This window comes from Saccoglossus kowalevskii, chromosome 16, assembly GCF_978046115.1.
Source record: "Saccoglossus kowalevskii chromosome 16, keSacKowa6.1, whole genome shotgun sequence".
Taxonomy (NCBI): domain Eukaryota; kingdom Metazoa; phylum Hemichordata; class Enteropneusta; family Harrimaniidae; genus Saccoglossus; species Saccoglossus kowalevskii.
In genome coordinates, this window is record NC_140656.1 from 9,289,371 (window position 1) to 9,316,209 (window position 26,839).

General features: G+C 34.0%; 1 protein-coding gene across 2 annotated transcripts in view; it reads left to right on the forward strand.

The window, feature by feature from the left end:
- The window catches only part of LOC100367361 (uncharacterized), a 58,837-nt gene that overhangs the window by 23,130 nt on the left and 8,868 nt on the right, over nt 1–26,839 (forward strand). For both annotated transcript variants that reach the window (XM_006815748.3, XM_085491736.1), the window contains exons 3-10: nt 21,818–21,946; nt 22,397–22,551; nt 23,511–23,729; nt 24,302–24,521; nt 25,130–25,284; nt 25,414–25,749; nt 26,335–26,464; nt 26,558–26,733. In XM_006815748.3, coding sequence (XP_006815811.3) covers nt 21,818–21,946; nt 22,397–22,551; nt 23,511–23,729; nt 24,302–24,521; nt 25,130–25,284; nt 25,414–25,749; nt 26,335–26,464; nt 26,558–26,733 — 1,520 coding nt within the window. The remainder of the gene's footprint in view (nt 1–21,817; nt 21,947–22,396; nt 22,552–23,510; nt 23,730–24,301; nt 24,522–25,129; nt 25,285–25,413; nt 25,750–26,334; nt 26,465–26,557; nt 26,734–26,839) is intronic.

Sequence of the window (26,839 nt, forward strand, 5' to 3'; positions counted from 1 at the left end):
TTTGACGGAATTAATTTCTGGCATCGTGCCATCATTCGGTCAACTTTCCACCCTTTGCTTTGTTCACGATACTATAAAAAATTCCATCACATTCTTATGTCTGTCAATAGACTTTTGAGGAATTTCAGATTTATCAGAAAAAAGTGAATTTCTAATTTGGTTGCTGGTCGTTTATCATGTCTTGGTACAAGTATCAGATTCATTTCGAGCTGTTGTCATTGTATGCAGTTAAAACATTTTGCAAATTTTTGTTTTTCAGTGTTTGAAATTTAGTATCTTTACAAGTAGTACTTACAAGTAGGATTTTTTTGTGTGCGGCTGCTTATTCCTCACTGAATTTAGGTCAGCAGGTATTCCATGCAGCCATACTACACCATGCCTGTGTTATATGATTCTATTGTGTGTTGGAAAGTGAATAAAACAACACAATGGTTATTGTTACAATTCTCCACACGTCCACAACCCTAAAGTAGCACTAAAACCTGATTAGATTCTACATTGTCAGACTAAACTTCACTTTTACTAATATTTGTTTCTGTTCTGACTGGTCTGATAAATCCAACCCTTCTTACCAATTTGAAAAAGTTGAGGATATCTTATCTTCACTATTTGTATATAACTGTAATAAAATAATTTCTATATGGAAACTTTTTTTTTTATAATTTTGTCTCTTCATAAATGAGGTGAACAGCATTGGGTCACCGAACACATTTGCATTAATTGTATATCCCCTATGCCTAAAATGGTGGCCATTTTAAATAAAGATTAGTGAAACCTGGAACAATTTTGAGTTTGAAATTTGACAATTTCCTAATTTTTAGCTAATAATCCAAATACATTGTTGTGGAGTCTAGTGTATTTCAAATTTAGTAAAAATCTGATAACTCTGTCTTCCTTTACCTGCACACAGGTATTCTTTTCTTTTTCTGTACAATGTCATGTATTTATATTGTTATCTTCTAAAAAATAAAAAAAAAAAGTAAAAATCAGATATACAGAGATTGCGTTAACCCCATATTTTGCTTCCCGGACTCCAATTATTGAAGAGGGACCCAGTTTTTCAGGCAAGCTGGGGTCCAATCTCTAATAAAGTTATCCAGGGTCAAATTTCAATTTCTTAAACTTTTGTAAGTGGGACTCGTCTTGCCGAGACACTAGCGCAAACCCTGAGATAATCAAGTCATTTTAACCTATATTCAGCCTTTCATGTATTTTTTTTTTGCGTGATTGACCACATCACAAACTTGATGAATTAGTGTAACTCTGCCCTATATACATGTAAGTACATGTTTGTTGTACACAAAAACCATAAACTAATTTGAAAACTAAAAAATGGACAGTTTATGATTTATCAAAAGTATTTTTTATGCTGTCCTTTCACAGTACAGAACCTATAATAAACAGGTTTACATTTTCTCAAAAAAGATTTTACTTATATAATTGAATTTTATAGTTGTTAAATTGTTTTGTGTGTCATTTAGTGTGTATACATGTGAATATGTTTTTAATTGTTCGGACGAAACTAAAAAAATACTGCATTACCCCGGTATATATTATAAAAGTGTTACAGAATGTGGTTCAATATGCTTGCATATTAATGATCTAAAACATCCCAAATATTATGGTTGATTTGCCTAATACTTCACTTGTGAAATTGTCATTTGAATTACCATAAATTATTCATGGTACAGTATATTCGGGTTAGTTTCATCATGAGCACTATGCATATTAATTATTCATAGCCAGTTATCGCTTGTATTGTTAATTTAATTTTACTGATAAATATTATCATAATTAATTAAACAGAATATTAATAATTAGTAATTTCTATTTGAATTCTTAAGTAATAATTAATTAAATGATATTGATACGTTTTTGAAAAATACATGTACAGTATATAGCCATTTTATTATTTGAGGTTAGTATCCTAAATTAAAATCAATAATTTATTGTACGGTGTAATATGTAGGCCAGATTTTTGTTGATAGTCACTAAGGAGTGCCTTTGTGAAGTAAAGTGGTCCATTGCTGGTACCCCCAGGTACTCAGTTGACAACATTCAATCTGATTGGCCAACACCTAGAGATGTACGTGTAACCCTGTGATAGGTGTAAAGTTTGAGCAAAAGGAACAAAACCTATTGTTATGTAAATTAACTTTAATTTGAAATTGATTACTTTTTAACATGAGTTGTCTGAACTTGCAGAATACTTGTATGTGTACTTATTTCATTGTTGGTTTAAATGTGATAAGAAAACTCAGAAAAACAAACAAATTTTTCTTTTCTTGATTGATTGGTATGGTCCTTCATATCTAATTGTACTAATGAGGTTTAGAAACTCAAGTTGACGGGCCATGCTATGATGGATCACGGCTAGTGTTCAAACTTACTACCGGGTTTGACACTTATCATTAAAGGTTGTGTTAATAGTTTCTACATGTAAATAGCAACACAACTTCTGAGACATTTGGAACTGGTTTTGAAGTGGTTTTGTCATCTACATAAAGTCTTCGTGTTTAACAGTTTACGTTAAGAGATTGGTCTAACGTGGTTGGCTGCCATTAAAACAAACGATAATATTTTTCTGCCGTTTACACTACCGATTCGCTTCATGCAGTTGTTCACAAAACCCACATATAAAAATATATGGTCATCAAACTTTTCACACAAAACACAAGTCAAACATCCATCTAAATTTGTGGTCATTCGTGGATGTTTTTGCATCTATTTATCCGGTGGAATACCAGCAATCAACTTTAAGTCATTAAAAGTTACCAGTTTCACTTGATATATAAACTTCATATATTGCTGGCTGTATAATGAATGTGGCTGTATTCCCGTTCATCTGTCAAATGATCACAACAACTTTAATAAACAACAGTTTATTTCTGAGGGACAGACCATCAACAATTTGTGGGATACAACAAGCAATGTGTTGGAGATTGGAACGTCGTAATCTTCACACCATTAATATGTTGAGGTGTTGCTGGACATGCCCTATCGTTTAGATGAATATCTATATTTATATCCTTATCCTTTTTTTTTGGTAGTTGCCAAGCAACCTCATGCTCAGTGACTGCTCGGTCACTCGTAAACTGGATAACTACATGTATATTTCATTTTCTGAAACTTTAATTGTTGAATGAAATTTGAACGAACAACAATTGGAAAGCGAAAACCATCGCTGACATTTGGATATGATGAATATCATTAATCGCATATATTTTCATGAATTCGCACAAATCCTGACCAAATCCCAATCAACAAGAAATGAACAACTGCAAGTCTGATAAGTACTCCATGCAAACCCAGTTTACAGCTCACGTTTAGTATCTCAGTAACTACATTATTTGTCAATCCAAAGCCCCTCAGTAAAAAGATAACTTACTTTTCTTAAAAGGTTACTTATCTCTAGTGTATAAATGATCAAGTAAAAAGTATCTGTCCTTTTATACTTTCTTGTCAAATTTGCGTCCCTCGTCTTTTGAAAATGGCTACCGTGCTAAATTGGCTCTCCTGAAGGCATTAAGGTGAGTGATTAGGCAAGATATGTATGCTTTTAAAATCCCTTTTCAATTTATAGAGTTTTGATAATTTTGATAATTTTCTTTTGTGTCGGTACTTGATCCGTGAGAGTGCGATAGGCGAGTGTTATGATAATGCTTCTCAAATGTCATGGTCTTTCTCTAGTGTTCACACAAGGAAATTTACTGAAAATATTATTGGAAATATAAATGTACTGTAAACTAATTAATTTTCACTATTTTCACTAAAAGCATGATTTTTCCTACATTTTACTTTCAACTCGTCAAAAATCAGTGAAAATAAATTCTATCCAAAACACCCAAAATAAAATAAAGTATTTTACAGTATTTTAGTTTGGATTCAATCAAGCTCCAGATCCTTGAATGCTCATTCTTTTTTACATTTTAAAATTACGCTGAGATTAATTTGAAAGCTACTGTATATTCTGGTAATGAAACTATCAAATTTTCAAATTTCCCCAATTATACTGCATATTCAGACCATCTAATATTGCACATAATAGAAGTCCAAAGACCCCGGTATAGCTTCAGAAATGACCTCAGAGTGCCACTTTGACATGTATATCAATGAGAGCTCAGTTTCTGAATCTGTTGAATACATGCAATCTGCTTTGTGTACGTGTACCTGAGAGTACATGTATGTTTGTTGGTGTATTTGTGAACAAACATAATCTAATCAGCATACGTCTCTACCCATGTTATAAAACACGTAGGATATGCTTCCTTTGGGCGATATCTATGAATCGGAAATGAATAAATGAATTCAATGGTTGTTATTAATTGTAATGGACGCCCTAACATGCATGTTTTGCTCAATTGAAAGTGCATCTCCACTAGAATAAATCAAAAATTTCATTTGAGTCTTTCAACTATTACTTTATTTAGAAAAATTGTATCTCGTCTGTGCTAGAGTAGTTGAAATGTCTACTGGGTTAGGGGTGTACCATGAGGAACTCAGGCTGCTAATTTTTTTCAATGATGAATTTGCTGAAATGTCTTTCTGTTACTGTAAAATTATTAATTTTCACTGGGTTTAAATTTCCCTGATTTAGCATTTCAGGCATGTTCAGTGGGTTTTAAATTCACGGTTTTATCGTTTAGATAATGTGTTCTTTGCTAAATTTTACATATTCACTGGGTTTTAATTTAGCGCATTTTCCAGTCAGCGAAATAAGCAAAATTAAAACCCTTACATTATTGATTCCTGCAGGATTTTTTTCCTGTGCAACTTTTTTTTTTCATTTCTGCTCCCCTCGAGTTACTAATGGTGCATCCCTTATTGCCTTATCCTGAATTCTGCTCGTAGTAAGATGTACTGAACTCTTCTTATTTTGGGACAAGGTACGACGTCGACGTTGCAAACTCACTACAGCAAACACATTAGCATAATCCTAAAAAATTTGTATTGTTAAATTGAGGTCACAGTGCCTTTATGACCGTCTTAGACAAGGCTTCAGAATGCACTGAAGAAAAATGAACATTCATCTCCTTCAACCTTCACATATTTAATCTTTTGAGCCCCATCATTATTTCCACCAACATTTTTGTGCAATATTTTATTGATTTTTATGTGTTTTTGGAAAAATTATTGACAATTTTGGAGCAAGTGAATATAATTTCCAATTAGTCTGCAGATCTTGATTCTGGAATAAATTGAATATGGAAAGAAATTTGAATATTTTACTTTGTGAAAAAAAGAGTGACAAAAGTTGACTTTGCCACTCAAAGTTAAAGGAGAACATTTTTGTGGCAGTTTCTTACTCATTTTAATCATGCTTTCATTTTCTGACGATGACGTTTCAAAATTCTCGTCAGTACATTGTGTATTTGGAGAATGTCAATTACCAAATGTTTGAATTTGCATAATTGGTTGCGCAAAACAGAAGCACACATACAAAGGTAATGAGTTGAAATTTGTACTTAATGTGTGCATAAATTTAATTTTAATTTAAATTTAATAAATTTAAATTTAATATATATCATACACTTATTGGTGATTATTTTTAGATGTTTTGTGACAAAAAAAAAAAAAAAAGTGAATTTATGGATGGAAATTGCTAGTTAATGCAAAATACTGTCAATATCAAACCATATCATCATAAGTATTGGTCTCTATGGCAACCATGCATTACCAATGCTATTTAAATTTTACTATTGTTAATGTAATAGTAACTGTAATTACATATTACGACAGTAATGGTGAAATCACATGTACTAATAATGTGTAATATAATTACTATATGTATATATATATTTGTGTTAAAATTCAGTCTGTTACACTATATGACATGTACCCATAATTTAGTCAGAATTTAATATTTTATGATGTTTTCTCAGTACTTACAAAATACTGAAAAATAATTTAGTCCAATAATTGAGGGTACTTTATGTAATTAAATTTGCCGAAATTCTCTGTAACTTTTGAAGAACCCCCCAAAAATGTTCACTGTGATAAAAACTGACATAAAAATGTTGCTGGCGTAAAATAAAACTGTTTTATTTTCGTGACTTAAATGTAAGGACGCTCGTCGGTATGACAATGCAGGTACTTCACACTGTTGTCCTAACCTCAGCCCCCACTTGTCTAAGCCAGCATTGCCGCACAGTTTGCTGTCCTCGCTTATCATCATTAACCAACTGCAGATACTTTTATTCCATCGCTATGCTCAGACAAGAATGGAAAGGAATTTCTTGTGTCTTGTATTGTTCTTAGGGACCCTGTGTTCAGGGACACAGAGGCGAGAGAATGGAAGGTGACCTGTACCAGCCAGTGAATAGAAATCTATCCAAGGCTCTCAGCGTTTTCAGTGCCAATACGTGCATAGGTTACCTCTGTGGCCAATGACCGTATATTTTGACATACATTCATTGCTTTTAACTCTTTCAGCGGCATAATTTTTTTCTGTTTTTTCTGTTTTATCTATTTTTATGTTTTTTTTTTTGTTTTTTTTACGATAATTTTTGACCAAACAGACATTTTCTTATTGGCTTCAGGTTTTGATTCAAATTTTGGAAAATATATTTTAGAAAAAGTATGCAGGATTTATTTTGTCTAAAGTGCCGAAAGTTGACTTGAAGTGTTTTAGGTCAAAAGGTTAAATGCCCTCTAAAGCTTGCTATTTTATTAGCCCCATACTGGACACAGTTATATAAATTGGGTTCTGTCGGTTTGTCCATCTGTTCGTCCATCCGTCACAGTATGTCGGAAGTTCAAGAACAGATTTTTCCAGAACATAGTACAGTATATGGTTGATATATAGTATACATGTGCCAAGATTTTTTTTTCTGTTCAGATACAAAATGGTTGACTGGTGGTCATATTTGACTTAAAAATTGTCTAAAAACCTTTGTTTATATGTGTAGATTATTATCTCCAAGTTTTGCTTGTCGATTCTGTTACAACTTAGAATATGGGTAACATGTTTTTTTTTTGTATTTAAAACATTTTTTATTGAGTCAATTTACATAAGCACTTTACGTAGTTACATGTATGTGTACCAAAAAAATTACATTGCACAACAAAGTACAAAGTCTTCACAAAAATATTACAATTTTTTCAGGAATTCATGCTGATATGTCGTTGCTACAATTTTCATAAATTTTCCCCATTTTTTTAAATGTTTTCCCAATTTACCTTTTCTGTTTGCAATCAAGTACTCAGTTTTCTGTACCCTCTGCACGAAGTCTTTAAATTCCTCAAATTTTGGTTTGTTACCCCGACATCTGCAAATATAAATAAACCTCCTGGCTACCAAAAGCAAAAAGTTTAACAGGAGGGGGAGAAGACTATCACCAAACAAGAAGCATTCTGGGTCGTTCACCCGAGGGAAACTCAGTTTTGTCCCCCATATCTCAAAGAATGTATCCCAAAATAATTTTACTACTGGACATTCATAGAAAAGATGAAGCAGATTTTCATCAGGCCCCTTACAGAACGTACAGGCTCCTGATTCAATCTTTGGTGGGGTCATCTTACAAAGAACAGAGTTGGTTACCAGGATATTGTGGCTGATTTTCCATTGAAATTCCCTGAGCTTTGACTCTATTGTAAGTCTAAATGGTGCTAAGTAAATACTTTCCCATTCAGTAATATTGGAGTTTAATGTTTTAACATGATAAATTTCAGATCTTGGCGAAATAAAATATTGCTTTATCACTTCAGGGGTCACCAACTTAGTTTTACATTGTTTCAAATGAATTTGAACGCCCACAAATCTGATACCCAACATATCATCCTCAGGGTTAGCAAATTTGTTTATATCTACTTCCCCTTTCCATTCTCGTGGTAGTGCGGCCACAATTCCAAACCAATCCAAAAATCTCTTGCGAGGTATTCCCCTTTTTTCCACTTCACCCCACTGAAGAAGTTGGCCCTTATTATCAAAAAGATTTCCAACATAGTGGAAACCAGCCTCACTGAAATCTCCCAAAAATATACTTCTGCCTCCTTGTAAAATATGTTTGTTGTTCCAAATACTTTGATTTAGGGGATGCTTTTCACCATCTGGCGGAGCCGTGACTGCTAGCCACGACTCTAACATACTACGAAAGAAACCCCTCACAGTAATGGGAAGAACATTAATATTAAAATTACTCTTTAAAAGAGTTTCTATTCCCCCAACTCGAGACAGTTTCTTCTGCAAAATCCATTTCCAAGGGTGGACTATATCATTGTCAAACAGACGACGTAGCCAATCTATTCGTTGAGCCTTCACTATTGCAAAAATATCTGGTACTTTTAGGCCACCTACACAAATGTCCCCTATCATTGTTTTCCTGGCCACCTTATCTTTCCCTTTCCAAAGAAATGCAAATAGCATTTTGTTTATTTCTTTCAGGTATCTATTAGGGCAATCTGAGAGACTAAGAACATACTGAACTCTTGAAATACCCATAGCTTTAATAATTTGGATTCTGCCCAGCAGTGTTAGGTCTCTCATTTTCCAGAAGTGTAAAGATACTTTTAGTTTCTCTATGGGGATTGTGACATTTCTATCCGTTGCCATTTTTCTGTCATTTGAAAAGTAAACACCAACAATTTGAATCATATTTGGCCATTTTACCGCAAGGGGTTTCTCTTTACATTTGCTTTTGTTTCCAATCCACATTGCTTCACACTTATCCTGGTTAATTGCTAACCCAGATATTTTTTTGAAATTGCCCAATATTTCAAACAGTTTTCTACATGAGGGGAGGTCACTAAGGAAGCATGTCAGATCGTCTGCAAACGCTGCACTTTTAAAAGAACCAAAACCCGGAACCACAACCCCTTCAATATCCTGACTGGACCGCAGTGAGCACAGAAATATCTCCAACCCCAAAATGAACAACAGGGGAGAAATTGGATCCCCCTGCCTAACTCCTCGCCCCAGAGAGAAATATCCTGTACTGGTGCCTTTGTTCATAACACAACTGGAGATGTCAGAGTAAAATACTTTGATCCATTTTATAAAACTTGGGCCAAAATTATAAGTCTCCAATGCTCTAAAGAGGAAAGGCCACTCCACAGTATCAAAAGCTTTTTCAAAGTCTACTGTTAGTAACAAACCAGGGATGTCCTCCTCGTCCATGTACTCCATTACACAGTCAACCAATCTCACAACATCTCCTATAAATCTATTTTTGACAAAAGCCGATTGGGTTATATGTATTAACTGTGGAAGGACTTTTTCTAATCTTTTAGCTATACATTTTGTACCGATCTTATAATCTGAATTGAGGAGTGATATAGGCCGCCAATTTTGGATCTTGCTATTATCCCTTCCTTTTTTCTCCAGCAATATTATTACAGCTTGTCCTTGAGATGTGGATAGCCTGCCTTTCTCAAAGGACGTATTTAGAGCCTTCACCATAAATTTTTTAACCTGGGTAACATGTTACTTTACTGAGATACATCAATTATTTTAATTTTTTTTTCAATATTGCACAACTGGCGGCCATTTAATTTTCATTTTTGCTTATAACTTGAAAATACAATTACTAAGTTTATTCATATTTAATAAAGAAGCAGTATATTATGCCACATTTCAAACAGTTCATTATTCAGATTTAATCTGCTGTGTTGTGAGTTTGGTAAAGATGCCATTCAAACACCGTTCAGACAAAACTCAAAACTCAAGCAAAGTACATTTTGCCACTGTCATATCACGTGGAAAATCAAAAAAAACACTGCATAAAATGTTGTTGTTTATTGCTAAAGGTTAACAGTCTTGTAATTATTGACAGGTCAAAGGTTATATACTCTTCGCACAGTGTATTCGATGTGAAAAACTATAAAAAAAATAATAATAATTTTTAAATCTATAAAGTGTCACATTTTCACAGTCGTACATTTCTGCTATTTAATTACTTAAGGAGCGGTAGTTGTCGTACCACATCGTATTCGATATGGGACTCATAGCATACAGTATATGTAAAATATATTGTTTGTTTACTTGAAATTTGAACACACGCTGCGCGACGACCACCGCCCTTTAACTGGTGAAGTTTACAGTGCCAATTTACAAGTGATCTTTTTTTCTCATTCATGTGACAACCACCTGTTGTTTTGTTTGTACATTCACTCAAAATTTTTATTTTTATTAAAATGTACTCATAATTAATTTTAATTAACATTTATCTACCAAGACCCTCCTTATATTTCAAGGTATCTGAGATGCAATAATTTTTCCCAGAAAAAAACCCATCCATTTCTTTGATATATCTTAAACACCAACGCAATAACACTGTCTATTAAAGTTATTGTATAAAATCTAATTTTATAAGGTAGCAGTTGGGGTTAGACTCATGATCGGTAGACCCAAGTTCAAATCCTACCTTAGGCTGAACACCAAAAATGGACGACCTCTATTCTGGGTGCCACAGACTCAATTGGAAGCCCAATTCCACTGGCTGAGATTCATTCACTAACAGATACAAATTTGGGGAAACCTTGGTCAATGTCCGCAGGTGCTTGTGTTTTACTGGGCATTGTTGATGCCAGGATGGTGCATTGAATTGCCATTTGATAGCAAGATGACCACACAGCCCTGTCATGTAGTCTTAAATATGACTTCTGTGATAAAAATGCACTATGTGTCAGCACTAGCACTTGTACATAAAAAAAAAAAAAAATCAGGAGAGACAACAATGTTCGAAATTGTTGCCTGGTACAAAAACATCTATATATTTTCTTTTTCATTTTTTAACAATTTCTTATCCCCGGGGATACCATAATAGTTTGAATCGTGTACCCCTTAATTGTTCAGTCTGTTTTAAGTATGTCATGCCTTGGTAATATGGCTAAAGCATTATAGTCGCTATATCCGGTTTATGAATGTTGGAAACCAACTCATTGTATGTTGTCAGGTTTTACATGCTGATAGTTCTTAAATCTCTAGATTGGCACCTCTCCAGGGTACTCCGGCAACTGATTGGTACGCCGGGATTAGATTGGAACCAGTATATAGAAAAAATGCAGTGTGATAATGATAGGTAGACGAGGTTGAACTTTGAAACCGACTGTTCAATTGTTCAAAACAATTCTTGGAATATAAATTGTTATCTTTTATCCATATGTTTAATCCTTTGACAACCAAAGTCAACTATTTTTACCTTTGACTAAGTAAACCTTCAATGTTCATTAAGGTAGTTCAAGCCAAATTCACATGTTGTACTACTGAGCATGTTACTGCACATATATGCAATGCATTGTGGGAGCCAAATTCACATTTTGCACTACTGAGCATTTTACTGCTCATACACAATGTACATGCAATGTATTATGGGAAATAACTGGCCATTGGTGTGAAAAACTAGTATTACCAATATCCTGGGAACTCACTAATTTATATGTCAATTTTTCAAATAATTTCATAATGTTTTTAATCAATAATAATATATAACTTTTTCATTTCATATCACCAAGCAAAATTTTGAGATGTGAGCAAATAATCTCACCATGGAAACCAGTGCAAAAATGCCAGTTTTTCCATGGAATTTGGGACACTTGTATCTTGTATAGTCTTTTGATGACCCCAATAATTTTTGTTTTCATTTTTGGTATTCTGCTGGTTTGAACTTTGTACGGTACATTTCATAATAAAGATATGATGAATGTGACATAAAATCTCGAATCGACCTTGACACCGCAACAATTTTCAATTTGGCTCTCACATTTATTGTAATGATGCTATTATGTAGTAATATCTATCATTATTAGTAGTTTTTTGAGAGAATGTCAAAGATTTCATCTAAAAATAAGCTTAGACTATATTTTCCATTCTGGTGTTCTGAATGGCAAGTTTCCTGTTTCTTCAATAATGGTGCAAAGATGTTTTAAAAGGAATTTAATTCCAACAAAGGAAGTCAGTATTGTATGCCATAAATTATATTGTATTCTCATCTGGACTGCACATGTTTTACTCATTTATGTTTCCTTGTCTTTGTTTATCTAACTAATTAATTTTAATAAATCCTTACATGCATTGTGGTACTGTTAGGGTTAGTTGTATGAAAACTGAAAGAATGATGCCATCATGACCACGAGAGTAATAATGACATCACTGCCAATGAAGCACACGTAGTAATGACATCACCGCCACCGAAGCACAATAAATGATGACATTACTGCCAATGAAGCACAAGTAGTAATGACATCACTGCCACCGAAGCACAATAAATGATGACATCACTACCAATGAGGCACAAGGAATAATGACATCACTGCCACTGAAGCACAATGAATGATGACATCACTAGCTCAAAAACACAAATAATGATGACATCACAGCAACTATGGACAAATTTTCATTCAAACTAATTCTGGTTGCCCTTGCACATTTTTAGATTTTCTCAAAGCTGAGTTCAGTTTTTCTTTGCTGTCATTTGAACATGTTAAATAAACTTGGTCATGACAAAATTTAAAAAAAAAGTATTTATTTTAATTGTTCCTATATTTTTGCAAGACATGTGTTAAACTTTAATAGTTTCTCATATTCAATAGCTTTTTGAAAACTTATTCACACTATTAATATCATTGGTATCTTAGCAACAACATTCAGATATGAATAAAAGAAAGAAAAGAAATGAAGCTTAAATAGTTATCACCATGGATACTATTTTTTTGATTGATTGTCAGTTGGTACACTCATATTTCCATGGTGATAGATTTGACACCCATATTTAATACAGATTTATAACGTCCATATTAGGATATTATTATGATGTACTGTAAAATCTGTATTAGAAACTGAATAAGTCGCACCCATTCCTTTTGAACAATTTAGAACCAAACAGTCACCATTCCTCATATGTGTAGATGCTCTAATAGAAGCTGCATTCTCTCTGTTGCATTGTTGTATTATGTAACATGTTAATAGAAGCCGCAGCTTCTAATACAGATTTTACAGTAATCATTTTTCAGCTTTGTAATTCTCTTGCTGCGTGTCATATGAGCTTTTTTTAGAACGTAATATGAGTGTATAACCATAGCAACCAAATCAGGCCACTTGCATGTGAGCTTGTGTGAATCCAAAGTGGTTGTATAACGTTATATAACGTCAATCCTCACCAAGATATCCAGCAACACTCGCAAATTACTTAGCAATTAAATGAGTTGCCATGGCAATCAACATAAAACCTCAATGTAATGTGGGACTTTTTGTATTGAGTTAAAATGGCTGACATGAGCATGGAATGAAGTGTTGAAAGAGAACGCTCTTTGAATTACTTTATTTTATCCCTCGATAATTTAACACCAGAATGTTGTTGGTAAATATTTGAGTAATTTCTGGTCTGTAAGAAAACTGAATAGATGATGATACTGTGGATGTGGTTGTAACTATGTACACTGCAGAAATCTGGTATACTGTGGAATACTTAATTTTTGCTGGAATTAATTTTCGCTGAAAGGGCTTTTTGGGCGTTTTGCTTGGAAATTATTTTCACTGATCTTTGATGAGTTTAATGTGAAATAGAGGATAAAAAGTATATTTGCTGGATTTTATTTAACGGAATCATCTCTTCAGCGAAAATAAATTCCAAGCGAAAATAAAGTATACTAATATACTAGTAGTGTATTGTTATACAATCAAATTTAGTTTCAAAAAGCAGAGATGTAATCTGTAATCTTCTAGCATACAGTAGAAATATTTGTGGAATAACTGGATGTACTCCTTATTTCGCAAACTTTGATATGATATGGTATACCATGAGATAATACACATCATCACGTATACCATGAGATAATACACATCATCACGTATACCATGAGATAATACACATCATCACGTATACCATGAGATAATACACATCATCACGTATACCATGAGATAATACACATCATCACGTATACCATGAGATAATACACATCATCACGTATACCATGAGATAATACACATCATCACGTATACCATGAGATAATACACATCATCACGTATACCATGAGATATTACACATCATCACGTATACCATGAGATAATACACATCATCACGTATACCATGAGATAATACACATCATCACGTATACCATGAGATAATACACATCATCACGTATACCATGAGATAATACACATCATCACGTATACCATGAGGTAATACACATCATCACGTATACCATGAGATAATACACATCATCACGTATACCATGAGATAATACACATCATCACGTATACCATGAGATAATACACATCATCACGTATACCATGAGATAATACACATCATCACGTATACCATGAGATAATACACATCATCACGTATACCATGAGAGTGAGAGAAACATTTGTTTAGTGACCCGACATTTCATTCAGAAGCTGAATTTCTCGATCTGTTCCTTTTTGTTCCACCACTGCGTCTAAGATTATCGAGTACTCTATTAAAGTCTCCCTGACACTGCTATAAATATCAATCATGGTAGGATTTTTCCACTGATTTTGGTGGACTCGTATTCTATACTGTGATGTCAACTGTGAAAAATGGGCTTGGGATGTAAATTAACATGTATCAATGTTTATAATTGGATCTTCATAGCCCCCTCTACAGGGGACACTGGGAAAAGTTGTCAACAAGCAACTTCAATAGGCAGAGTCACTGTGTTATTGTAGTATGGCTCAGGCAAACTAATTAACAGAGCATTTAAAATGCATTTTTGTTTATTAGTCTAGGATCATTTATTTGGTTTAATGTCCACAGTCTTTTGTCCATTTGTTTATTTATGTGGATGGATTTTTATATATTGTAACTTGAAAATTCAATAACTTTTGTTTGGACCTTGGTCAGTGTCCATTTTGGTTAACAAAAAACATCAATTATAATATCTGTTTTCCAGTTTGTTCTGCTTTTATTTTATTATATTGTTGCGTAATTGATTTGTCAAATCCAAGATGACCGACTATTGGCCATATCAGGTGTTAAAAAAACAAAAAATATGTATATGTTTGGTTAAATATTTCTGTGTATAATAACCCATACCTGTACTGACAGCAAAATTGCTCAAAACATCAAAATAGTGAAAATAAATAGTTTCACAGTATATTAATGGTGTACATACATGTATGGACGTCAATTTCTTGTTTACCTGGGTTATCATGGCTATTATTTTGGATCTTGTCAAGATACTATATCAAGTTGTTATCTCTAATGTTGTATAACAGTCATTGAGGGCAACGATCGGAACACAGGTCATAGAGAGGTAAAAAATTCCCATTCGCGTAAATCATGCATCGTCAAATAATAAAATAGTTGAGTAAAATTACGATATAAAAACTTTGAAGTCAAAAAACTTACTTTTGAATGAACCATATAATTTTGGCAATGATTGTTCTGCAAATAATTCATATTTTTATTTTCATTTAATTTTCTAAGGCCACACTGATTTAATTTTATGGATGACATCCTCTGGAGACCCCAAAACTAATGCAAGAGGGCGAAAAAAAAAAACCCTGCCTAAAAAAAAAGAATGCTGCTAAAACCACAGGACTACGGAGCTGGTATTACGAATTGAATCACAGAACACAGTGTATCAAAAAAACAACAACAAGTCTTTATTTGTAGGAGGCACATGTTAATGTACACATCTCGTACTGTATTACTGTCACAGGTATAACCATTTCAGACAAGCTCTAGTACATGTAGTCATGATGAAGTACCTTCAGTCAAAACACTGCATTCAAGGTACAGCATGAACACCATTTTCAGTACAAGTCAAGGCGAAATGTACATATCACAACTTTATGACAATAATTAACAAAACATTGCAATGATACAGAAATGTCCTGGCTTGCTCCTCTCTACACCCCTGGGGTTAGCTTTAACTGAGTTGTCAGGTGAAATGAAGCCTACATGTTAACCCTGCAAGTATGTCTAGTGTCTCATGTCTAGGGATCTCAACCTCAAGTATCAAAAAAAAAAGAAAAAAAGATCTCTTGCACTCCTCTACACCCCACACATCGATCTCTTCAACAATAGGTTTTTTCTTCCTTCTCAGCTATCACATCCCTAGGCCACCATACACCTCCACTCCTATCCCATTTCTCTCATCGTTGCATCGCGGGATATGTCCTTATAGCTGTGTAAACGTCACATCTCCCTGGCCGACGTCAATTGCGTACCAGTCTACAACAATCCCTCCGTTTCTCCTCTGAACTTTTATGCTCACGTATTTTGGTGGCGTGGTCGCCATGTTGGAATTCCCGGCAACACAGTACACATGTGCAGAAGATCATTTACGACATAACTGACACGTTTTGAGGTAGTCCAAAACGATTTTTACGAAAAGCCGGTGTTTTGCGACAATATGAGTTGGCAAGTTCCAGACAGAAAACCGATCTGTAGAGACTCGTTGCAGGAGATTTTTTTTTTGTTGTTGTTGAGAACAGGCGAAAATTAATGCGCGCGCGGATGTCATCCATAAAATTAAGTCGGTGTGGCCTAATGTACATGAGCCTTTTACTATACTGATCTATTAATAGCTTATGCACTTAAAGTGAGAGGATCGTCACTTATGCACTTAAAGGCCCAATTCACTTGCCCCGGGCAAGCGTGAATTGGAAGTGTGGCTATGCTAATGAGTGGTGTTAATCACTTGCATAGCCTATGACGGTCCAACATCACGTGACTTTAATTGACAGTAGTAATTATTCAAGATTAGTCGCGCGTCCCTTTCCCTGGTTCATGTTTTCTAATTTTATCTGCCAAAATCTCATAAATACTACACACAGTCACTGCTGTGATATTCATAGTCACATGCATCCACTTTGGCACGACATAATAGACCCGTAAGTTTGAGAAAACGCGTTTTTACTGGAGCTTGGCTGGAGCTGTTTACTACAGCGTGACAAGCAAGGAAGTAATCCCTATTGTTTAGGAGCGTATTTATAGTATACCTGGGCCTTTAAATGCATGTACAAATGTAGATGTGTGTCTTTGGTCCAAATACTATATATTTCAGTTATGAATATAATAAATTGCAATTATTATACATCTGTCACCGTAACGCCATAAGTTACAGCGTGTCGTAATTTTGCGGTATTTTATGGGGTATTTTCATCCTACCATATCTGGAAATGCGAATTCCAAATATGGAATGATTATATGCGTACGCATAATAATAAAAACAAACATGGCTGCCACCATGGGTTGACCGGACTCCACACAAAGAAGTTCGCTGATTCTGTTCTAAACTTTTTGGATTTCGGCATTCCCATGATGTATCCTTGATAGGAAAAAATGTATAATAATAAGGTTATTATGAGGAAACCTCAAAGTATGCACGAAGAAAGTACAGCTGGACTATCGACCAACTCACAGCGGAGGTCGATGCGCAGCATATTGTTGGTATGTAAAAGACAGATTTAACTAAATGTTTATATAAAATCGATGTATATTCAAATTTGTTTTGGTGACATGAATGTTTTGGTCCAAGATTTTGCAAATTTGGCTTCATTTATCCATATTTTTTTTGGTAATTTTTGGACCAAATGGGCATCATTTCTCTTTGGCTACGGAACTTGGTCAAATTTTTTTAAAACTATGGAAAAATTCTGGTATATTTTGAGAAAGGTGATAAAAATGGACTATTTTTATCTGTGGAGAGTTTGTTTTTATGTTTCCATGCTGCTGTCACACTCATTAGTATTCAGAACAAAAAGGTCAATAAGCCTGGAACTACTTTCATGTGTCAGCCATATTGAGTTGAGTTCACCTGAGTGCGTAGCCAATGTTAAGTTCATTGTTATGCAAATTAATAAAGGTATGTGATGAGCAATAACTTATGTTATTCAAATGAGCTGCCTAATTAGTTTCCTCTCGGGGTGTTGACCTGTATATTATTGGTTACTATGTGCACGGAATGCGTAGTTAAGACCTGTGTGTTAAATTGACAGACAGCGTTAGATAAAGCCAATATTATGTTTTCCCCTGGGTTTTAACGATCCACAATACAGCAATTCAAAGCTGTGCCCATTCCATGTATTGTCATTTTGTTTTGTACTTGACAGAATTTCTGCCAAGGTGTACAGCAAATTGATTGTTGAGGTGTGAAAAATTCGGAATTTGGAAGTTTGCCTCTGGGTGCATGTTTTGTGTAAAACAGTGAAATTGTTGTTAAATACATTGTCTGCCTATCGTCTTGCGAAGTGAACTAGACCTAGTCCATTTTTAATTGTAAGTTTGTAATCCTGTGTTAGAGAACATTTCCTAGTGAAAATGATAAAATATCACTGAATTTTCCCCTTGATCCAATTTAATTCTGTGTTTTCTCGAGGAATAAGTTTAACGATTTACAGAGAACATTTCTTAACCATGGAATTGTATTGTATTGTAATGTATTGTCTGATTTGTACCTGGCTGTTCTTTGTTTCTATTGATATTGTAATCCACTTTTAACATTACCAAATGACCTTCTTCAAGGATTTTTGAAGAGGACACTATGGTATAATGTTGGGAAAATTGGAATTGTATTGATGGCACACCTATAAATCAAGCCAAGAACACTACTTTTATTGGAAAATGTTTTCAAGACTTTATTTACATATCTGCATGTTAATAAAAGATTTAAACAAGTATCTATCATTAAAAAAAATTAAAACAATCCGTTGCAAATATCCAATGCGATGAAAATCCTATATGAGGAATGTCTCCACATAGTTTACTGTGCTTAACTTTTCACATTGAAAAATGAAATTCAATCAGTGTTACATTCATTGTATATGGCTATTTTGGGTCAAAGATTCATGTGAATTGGCAAATTTTTCAGGGCACTCACCAAGAAATTCAATTTGAAATAGTACGTGTATTAACACTCCTTGTCTGTGGTTGTTTTGAGGTTTATCAAATATGCATTACCTTGCATTTCTTCTCAGAACAGCGTCTACATTTTGTGATATCTTAATAGAACAACAGGAATGTATAAAACATACCTCAAAGTGTAATTTATGTAAAACATCAGTGTACTCAATAAAAAAGTGTTTAAACTAACAAGTACTCTGGTTTAAAAAAAACAATCAACTCGACCACCCAAGGTACTCCTTTATAGACAGGTGGTTTTTAATTGAAGGTTGAATAATTAGTAACATATCACCTGCCGTTAGTCTCCACGAGTAGCTGAAAAGGTATGGGGGGGAAAAATGAAAAAAAATGAAAATAAATGCTTTGTTTTTCATGATTAAATTAAAAAAGTCAAGACTAGTGTGAAACACTGAATATATAATCATCTGCTTTCATTTATACACAGATCTGCAAACAATTCCTTGTCTATTTTAATAGATTGCTCCCTCTATGGCAGCTACTGCTATTTACTCTGTTTGTTTCAAGGATATTGGTTTTTTTAAGGATTTGACTGTTGATGGGTTTAATGATTCATGTGACAGTGCCTGTAATACATAAAATATGGCTGCCTGGTACTCATATTTGGCTGCATAATTGACTTTAAGATTAATGTGCCACAATCTGTTACTTTTCACTATCAAAAGTTCTGTCAGTCATCTGTTGTCCCATCAAACCATTCTTGTGTTGGTGAATGGGCAACCACGTAGACACAAGGTTTGTTAGTGACTCATCATAGCCTCCATGGTGCCTTGTGATATTTTGTTGATCAGCCGGCTGAGAATAACAAATATTTGCCCTTTATATCGACCTTGCCCACATACTTACAATACATCGATCAACTGGATCACTACTTTAGAATCCTTTTATTGACTCCCGTGTGCGAAACACAAAAGGGAGTCTTTGCAGTTACCCTGTCTGTATGTCTGTATGTCTGTATGTCACTTTTTTTGTTCCACCGTTATCTCAAGAACCACTAATCAAATTTTGATGAAATTTGGTACATAGATGCTCTGGGATAATGCGCAGAGTTGATTAGGTTTTGGTAAAAATCTATGAATATTAATTACCTAATTTGCATGATAATTAGCTGATTTTTAGCTGTTCCAAGACTGTTCCACTGATATCTGAAGAACCACTCATTGGATTTTGATGAAATTTGGCACATGGATGCTCTGAACTAGTGCGCAGATTGATTAGTTTTGGGTAAAAATCTATGAATATTAATTACCTAATTTGCATGATAATTAACTGATTTTAAGCTGTTCTATGACTTTTCCACTGATTTTTGAAGAACCACTCATTGGATTTCAATGAAACTTGGCACATGGATGCTCTGAACTAATGCACAGATTTGATTAGTTTTGGGTAAAAATCTGTTACCTAATTTACATAATGATTAATCAATTTTCGGCTTTTCCACTGAAATCTCAAGTACTAATCATAATATTTCAATAAAACTTGGTACATAGGTGTCCTATGACACTGCACAGACCTGATGGTTTTTAGGGTAATATCAGTACATATTAATTACCTAATTTGCATAATTAATTAACTTTCAGCTTTTGATATTTCGAGTAGTAATGATCACGTTTCAATGAAACTTGGTACATAGTTACTTGAGGACTGTGCAGAGACCTAATTAGTTTGTTGGTAAATATTTATGCATATTAATCACCTTATTAGCATAATTAGTTAATTTTCAGCTTTTCATCTGATATCTCAAGTACTAATCATCACATTTCAATGAGACTTGCGACATAGATATTCTAGGACTATGCAGAGACCTGATTAATTTTGAGATAAAAAATTGTGCCTATTAATTACCTAATTTGCATAATTAGTTAATTTTTTGCTGTTCTATGGCTGTTGCACTGATGTCTAAAAACCACTCATTGGATTTCAATGAAACTTTTAAAGAGTACCCATCACGTTTCAATGAATCTAAGACTATGCACTATATTAGTTTTTGGTAAATATTTATGCTTCTTAATCACCTAATTAACATAATTAATTAATACTAATATCTCAAGTATTGATCATCACATTTGAATAAAACTTGGTACATAAATGCTCTAGGACAATAGACAGCCTGATTAATTTTGGGTTCAAATCTGTTCATATTAATTCTCTAATTAGCATAATAATTAATATTTTTTTGGTTCTAATCACATTCCAATGAAACTTGGTACATTGTGCAGACCTTATTAGTTTTACACCTAAATCTGTTCATATTAGTTACCTTATTTGCATAATTAGTTTTCAGCTATTCCATCAATATCTCAAGTATAAGTAATTTTGAATTAATTTTTAATGTGTCTCCAAAACTCTCAGCACACGGGAATTCTTTCTAAGCTTTCTTTGATTTCACTTGAAATTTATTTTCACTGATGTTATGTAAAATAAAATCCAGTGAAAGTATTTTCCCCTATGGTTTAAATGTAATTTATGACAAATTATTGAAAAATGGATATCGTGTATTAACTCCAATTGTGGATTTTAAGTATATTTTAAATGCACAGTGTATATTTAAATAGGTCTAGATTTTTTTATTGACAAATTTTGACACCTTTTACAAAATGACTGTTCATAATTCATTCCATATTTTTTCAAACACATCTGAGAAATTAACATGATTGAAGTAATCGTTCAGAGATCAGAGAAAAAACCAGTGATGGAATAACTGTTTTTTTAAAAAGTTTTTTAGCTCTGCCGCTCTCTTTGTCGAGCGGAGCTAATCATATTACTGATTGTTTGTCGTCGTCTGTCTCTTATTCTGATTCGGTGTTGTTATTGTTGATTGCTTGTTTGTTTTTGTTTTTGTTTTCACAAAGAAACTGTAAAACATCTAATTTGTCTCTGCAGTGGTAATAAGTCATCTACAAGAAAATTTTTAAGTGTTGTACTGTATAAATGGCAATAAAATGGAAAATATTTGATTTTAAACCTGACTTTTTCTTATTTCTACCTAGATACGGAAAGTGTCAATACAGACGATTCGTTAGGCCGGACGGCAGTAATGTATGCTGTACATTTCAAACAAATGGAATGTCTGAAATTTCTACTTTCGAAAAAAGCTGACGTGAATAGAACAGCAAATGGTGAGTGCATCCGATAAACCAACCCATCATGCTTTGTACCGGTATTTGTCTGATATATATATATATATATATATATATATAGTGCGCCCTCACAGGTGATGAGGTTCAATCATCTCTTGTGTGCCTTCACAGATCTTTCCTTTTGTTGAGAGCAATTGTTCATGCAAAATTTTGTTCTAGTGAGCTATTTCTAACTCCATTATTACTTAAATAAATAATTATTTGTGTTTGATGTTTGTATATTTTTGCTTTTGTTTGATGTAATTTTTAGTAGTCAGTGATATTAGCCTTTGGCTAGGTATTTCAAACTGACTTTAAATAAACGAATTGAATTGAATTGAAATGAAAGGCCTGCCTTCACACATTTGCGACATACGTAAAACACATCAGTTACAGTATTGATCAAATATCTATGCTACGCTTCATTTCTCTCTCTCTCTCTCGTCTTAGATGGCTCCACAGCGGTACACCGAGCAATAATTGACAACACCATTCCAGCTGTAGAACTCCTCATACAGTACAATGCAGATGTAACGATCCAGGATTCTCAGGGACGGGCACCTGTACACTGGGCCACCACTGCTGAGGATGTAGATTGTCTGGAGGTAACGAACAACAAACCATTTACAGATACTGATAGATGGAGGGTGGTGTGTTGTTATCATTAGGTTAGATGGACCCCTTAACCTTTTCACCGCCAGACTTTCTTGTCCGAATTTTTATAATATGAGTGATTGTCCGTCGCCCATCGTCTGTGTCAATGTTTTACTTTTTCGACTTCTTCTTGAAAACTACAAGCCTTGAGTAGACCTCAGATTTGTTCATTTCATGATCCTATCTTCAATTCTCTAATTTTGTTGAATATTTTTGTAATTTTTGGTAAAAAGTGATATTTTCAACTTCTTGTTAAAAACCGCAAGGCCAATTGCTTTGATATTACATATATAGGTACTACATGTGGATCTCTCTCAGATTTGTTCATTTTGTAATGATATCTTCAATTCTCTAATTTTGGTGAATATTTTTGTCATTTTTGGTAAAAAATTATATATTCTCGACTTCTTGTTAAAAACCACAATCATTTATGGTGAAAATTTTTGAATTTTGCTGAAAACAGCAAGTCCCATTGCATTGATACTATGCATAATGTTCATTTTCTAATGATATCTTCTGTTCTTTAATTGAAATGTGCATTGCTAACAGCGGAGCTATCTCAGCCGAGAGGCTGCTTGTCTTATATTCTTCAATATTTTTAGAAATGAAGCCAAATTTCAGTCAATTTTCAGTTTTTACTCAAAAAATTTTGCTATTTTTGTCAACAATTTTCTGAATGAAAGTGCAGACTATAAACAGGACTATTTTGTGAATTTATGATGAAAAGAGGGAACTGGTGGTGAGAAAGTTAAAGCTAGAAACCAATGGGTTCAATGCACTATTTTTTTTTCGCTGTAACTTGTTTGACTGCAAGAATACACTCAAAGCACTTTCCTGCATCGAAGTAATGTTTTTATTGATTATTTTTTTATATTTGATTACGGTTTACAAATTGATTTTTTTTTTGCAGATTCTTTTGAAATGTAATGTCAATGTTAATGTTCGTGACATTGACGGTTTGACACCTTCTATGTGGGCATGTCATATGGACCATAAAGTGCATTTTGAACTCATCAATTCAGCAAGTATCCAAGTAATTGAGGAAGCAGACGGTATAGAGAGAGATTACAACGGTAAAACATGGGTACACTGGGCTGTAAGAAGAACTGAACCTTTAACGTGTCTCAGGGTATGTGAAGAAATTTTATTTCTATCTATTAATAAAGCCTTGATTTTTTTAGTCATAAAAAGTCCGGGTTGCATTAATGTTTTCTTATATTGTGGAAGAACTGATTGACGTGGAAGGATACATCATAATGAGAAGAGTGATCTGGTGGGTATGCAGGGATACTTCATAATTAGAATTTAAGTTATCCGTTTGGTGTGGAATGATACATCATAATTAGAGGAGTTGTCTGGTTCGTGTGGAAAGATATATCATAATTAGAGGAGTTATTTGGTTGGTGTGGAAGGATATATCATAATTAGAGGAGTTATTTGGTTGGTGTGGAAGGTTATAACTTTTTTGTGCTATTAGTAATGCATACAATTATGTAAATGACAAACATGTATCAAATAAATCACATTTTTATGTTTCAATAACAAATTTGTGATTTATATAAGGTTTCTACTGAAGAGTATGGTATTTCTTATAGGATAAGACTTCACAAAATAGTAATTAGTATGATGGTTTTTTTCAACAATAGTTCAAGTCATTTGTTGTAATATGTGTAACCAATTCAACTGTTTGTTTGTATGTAGAGTTTATTAAATCCAGAGACAGCTACAATTAAAGACCATGACGGTAAAAATGTCATTCATACGGCGGCAGACATCGGTTCACTGGACGCATGTAAGCTGATTATTGAAGTCGCTGGAAAACAATGTTTAGAACTCAAAGATGACGAAGAAAGGACGTGTCTACACATAGCAACTGTTGGTGGGCATGGAGAATTAGTAAACTTTCTAATGGAACATGGAGGTATGAGAATCAACAGTGATTATAATTATTTAATAAGTGATTATAATTATTTAATAAGTGATTATAATCATTAAATAGTGTAAGATTATTATGAGAATAACGCAAAGTATTGACAAAGGGTAGTGTAGTGATTGTATCGATCGTCACATAGCTAAGGTTGATGCAGTTACGTCACTGCAAGCACACCTCGTACCTTCCTCATGATTAACTTATTAAATATTTGATTCTAGTGAAAGGTAGCAGTCCTAAATGCCAGAAAATATCCATTGTATGTGATTTGTCAAAGTGTTTGCGCTGTCGTGTCGGTTCATTTGGTTGTCTAAGTGTGGCCTGAATGTGATCAGCTATACTACAAATTTAATCGTAATCATTAACAGATGTGATCGGATATAATATGGTCACAACCATTACACATTCATAATCCTGACAAATAAAACAATTCAAAAATACATTTTGCTATAAAGTTTTAACTCAAAGGTTTTATTACATATTTGGGGAATATAGCATTTAAAATTGAGAATGTCTTGAGGAAACACGCCATGTGGCATTTCTGTCTCCCTGCTTATTGTATGCTATACTAACATCTAGTGTTTTTGTCCCATCTGCAGCTAATCAGTTTGAGAGGGATTGTCATAATGCATTACCCATGGACTATGCCCAAGCCAGACGGTTACACTACTGTGCCTTGGTCTTTGCTGCTTACCAACGACAACATGAGAGAAAAATGAAGCGTTCTATGGCCATGGATGATGAAATGGAACAGGTACAACGTTAAAATCGAATGCTTGTGTGATACTATTATCTCTGGTGACATTCTTGTCTATGTTTTTAATTATGATTATTTTAATTTGTTGCACCTCTTGTAAAGAACTTTTAAATATCATATTCTTAGGAACGAACTCCCTTGCCGTCCTATTCGGGTAGTTCCCCATCACCCCCACCAGGTCTCCCGAGACCACCAAGTGGGAGACGTGATGAGAAGAGAAGAAGCAGTGGTGGCGCTTTACAGAGTCAGGCTAAAAGGGGTCCAAGTGCACAGAAAGTGAAATACAGTGATGAAGAGGAAAATGAAGAGGGAAACGAAGTCCACCAACAGAAAGATTACGAAGCAGACGAAGAGGATGAAACACATGTTGTACAAAATAGGATGCGAAGTGATGAACCAATGGTGAACAATACACCTAACCACCATGAGGAATATAACCATGACGCTGAGATGGAGGAAGAGGTATGTATGATGTTGCTTATTTTTATCAAAACTCTTCATACAAATACATATTTGCATATTAGAATATAATATTTGTTTATATTTTACCTTTTCCTCTGTGTGCCATCTCTTTTTACTTATTCTGTCATACTTGTCTAAAACAGTGTGATCCAAACTTAGAACATAACAATTGGTATCTCTGTTCACATCTTACAGCTTTTCTACATCTGCATCTGTTGAGAAACGTTTTTTGATTTTGTGAGTCAGGGAATTTGTAGCATCGAATATTTCATTTGTGATTAACCAGACAGTGAGTCGGTGCCAGTTTCACTCTCATGAATGCCTGATTATAAAACCGCAAAATGAAGCTAAATTTCCTTGATGTAATGTACTTGCATTATTAGGAGCGCATCTATAATAGAAGTACATACATAAGCAAAAAGGTTATTCATTCATTCGTTCGTTCATTCATTCATTCTTTCATTCATTCATTCTTTCATTCATTCATTTGTTCATTCGTTAGTTACATTCATTCATTCAAATAGAGCACATACAATGCAGTGCAGTATTCACCTAAACAGGATTTGTTTGATCTTATCTCAATAGGAAAGTCCTAGAAATGACAATGTATTTGACGTACACCGGACAGAAATTGTGCAGTCCCTCGATGGTATGGATATTGAAGACTTGACACCATCGCATGAAAACCCTGATATCAATGTTATTGATCATGAAGGTATGCTGTGTCTTTGTTGGCTTGACTGACAAACCAAATATGCCTTCTTAATTTATTTTTTTCAGCAAATTACATATTTAATAATTTTCTCAGGTGACGTGGTTGATGTCCCGGAAGAGACCGTAGATGTAGATCAAGAGCGAGTAAATAGTTTTGGTAGTGAAGTGAGTGACAAGAGTCTTAGCGTTGGTATGAGTGTATCTGATATCGAAGGAGACGGTAGAGAGGAAGAAAAAGACCAAAGGCAACATGAACCGATTCCACTACAGGTCAGTTACATAGATCATAATTTCAAATGTACTTATGTAGTCAGATTCATCATCAGTGTGAAGCTCTGTTTGGCATGTCCATATCCTGTCATCTGTTGAGAAGCTG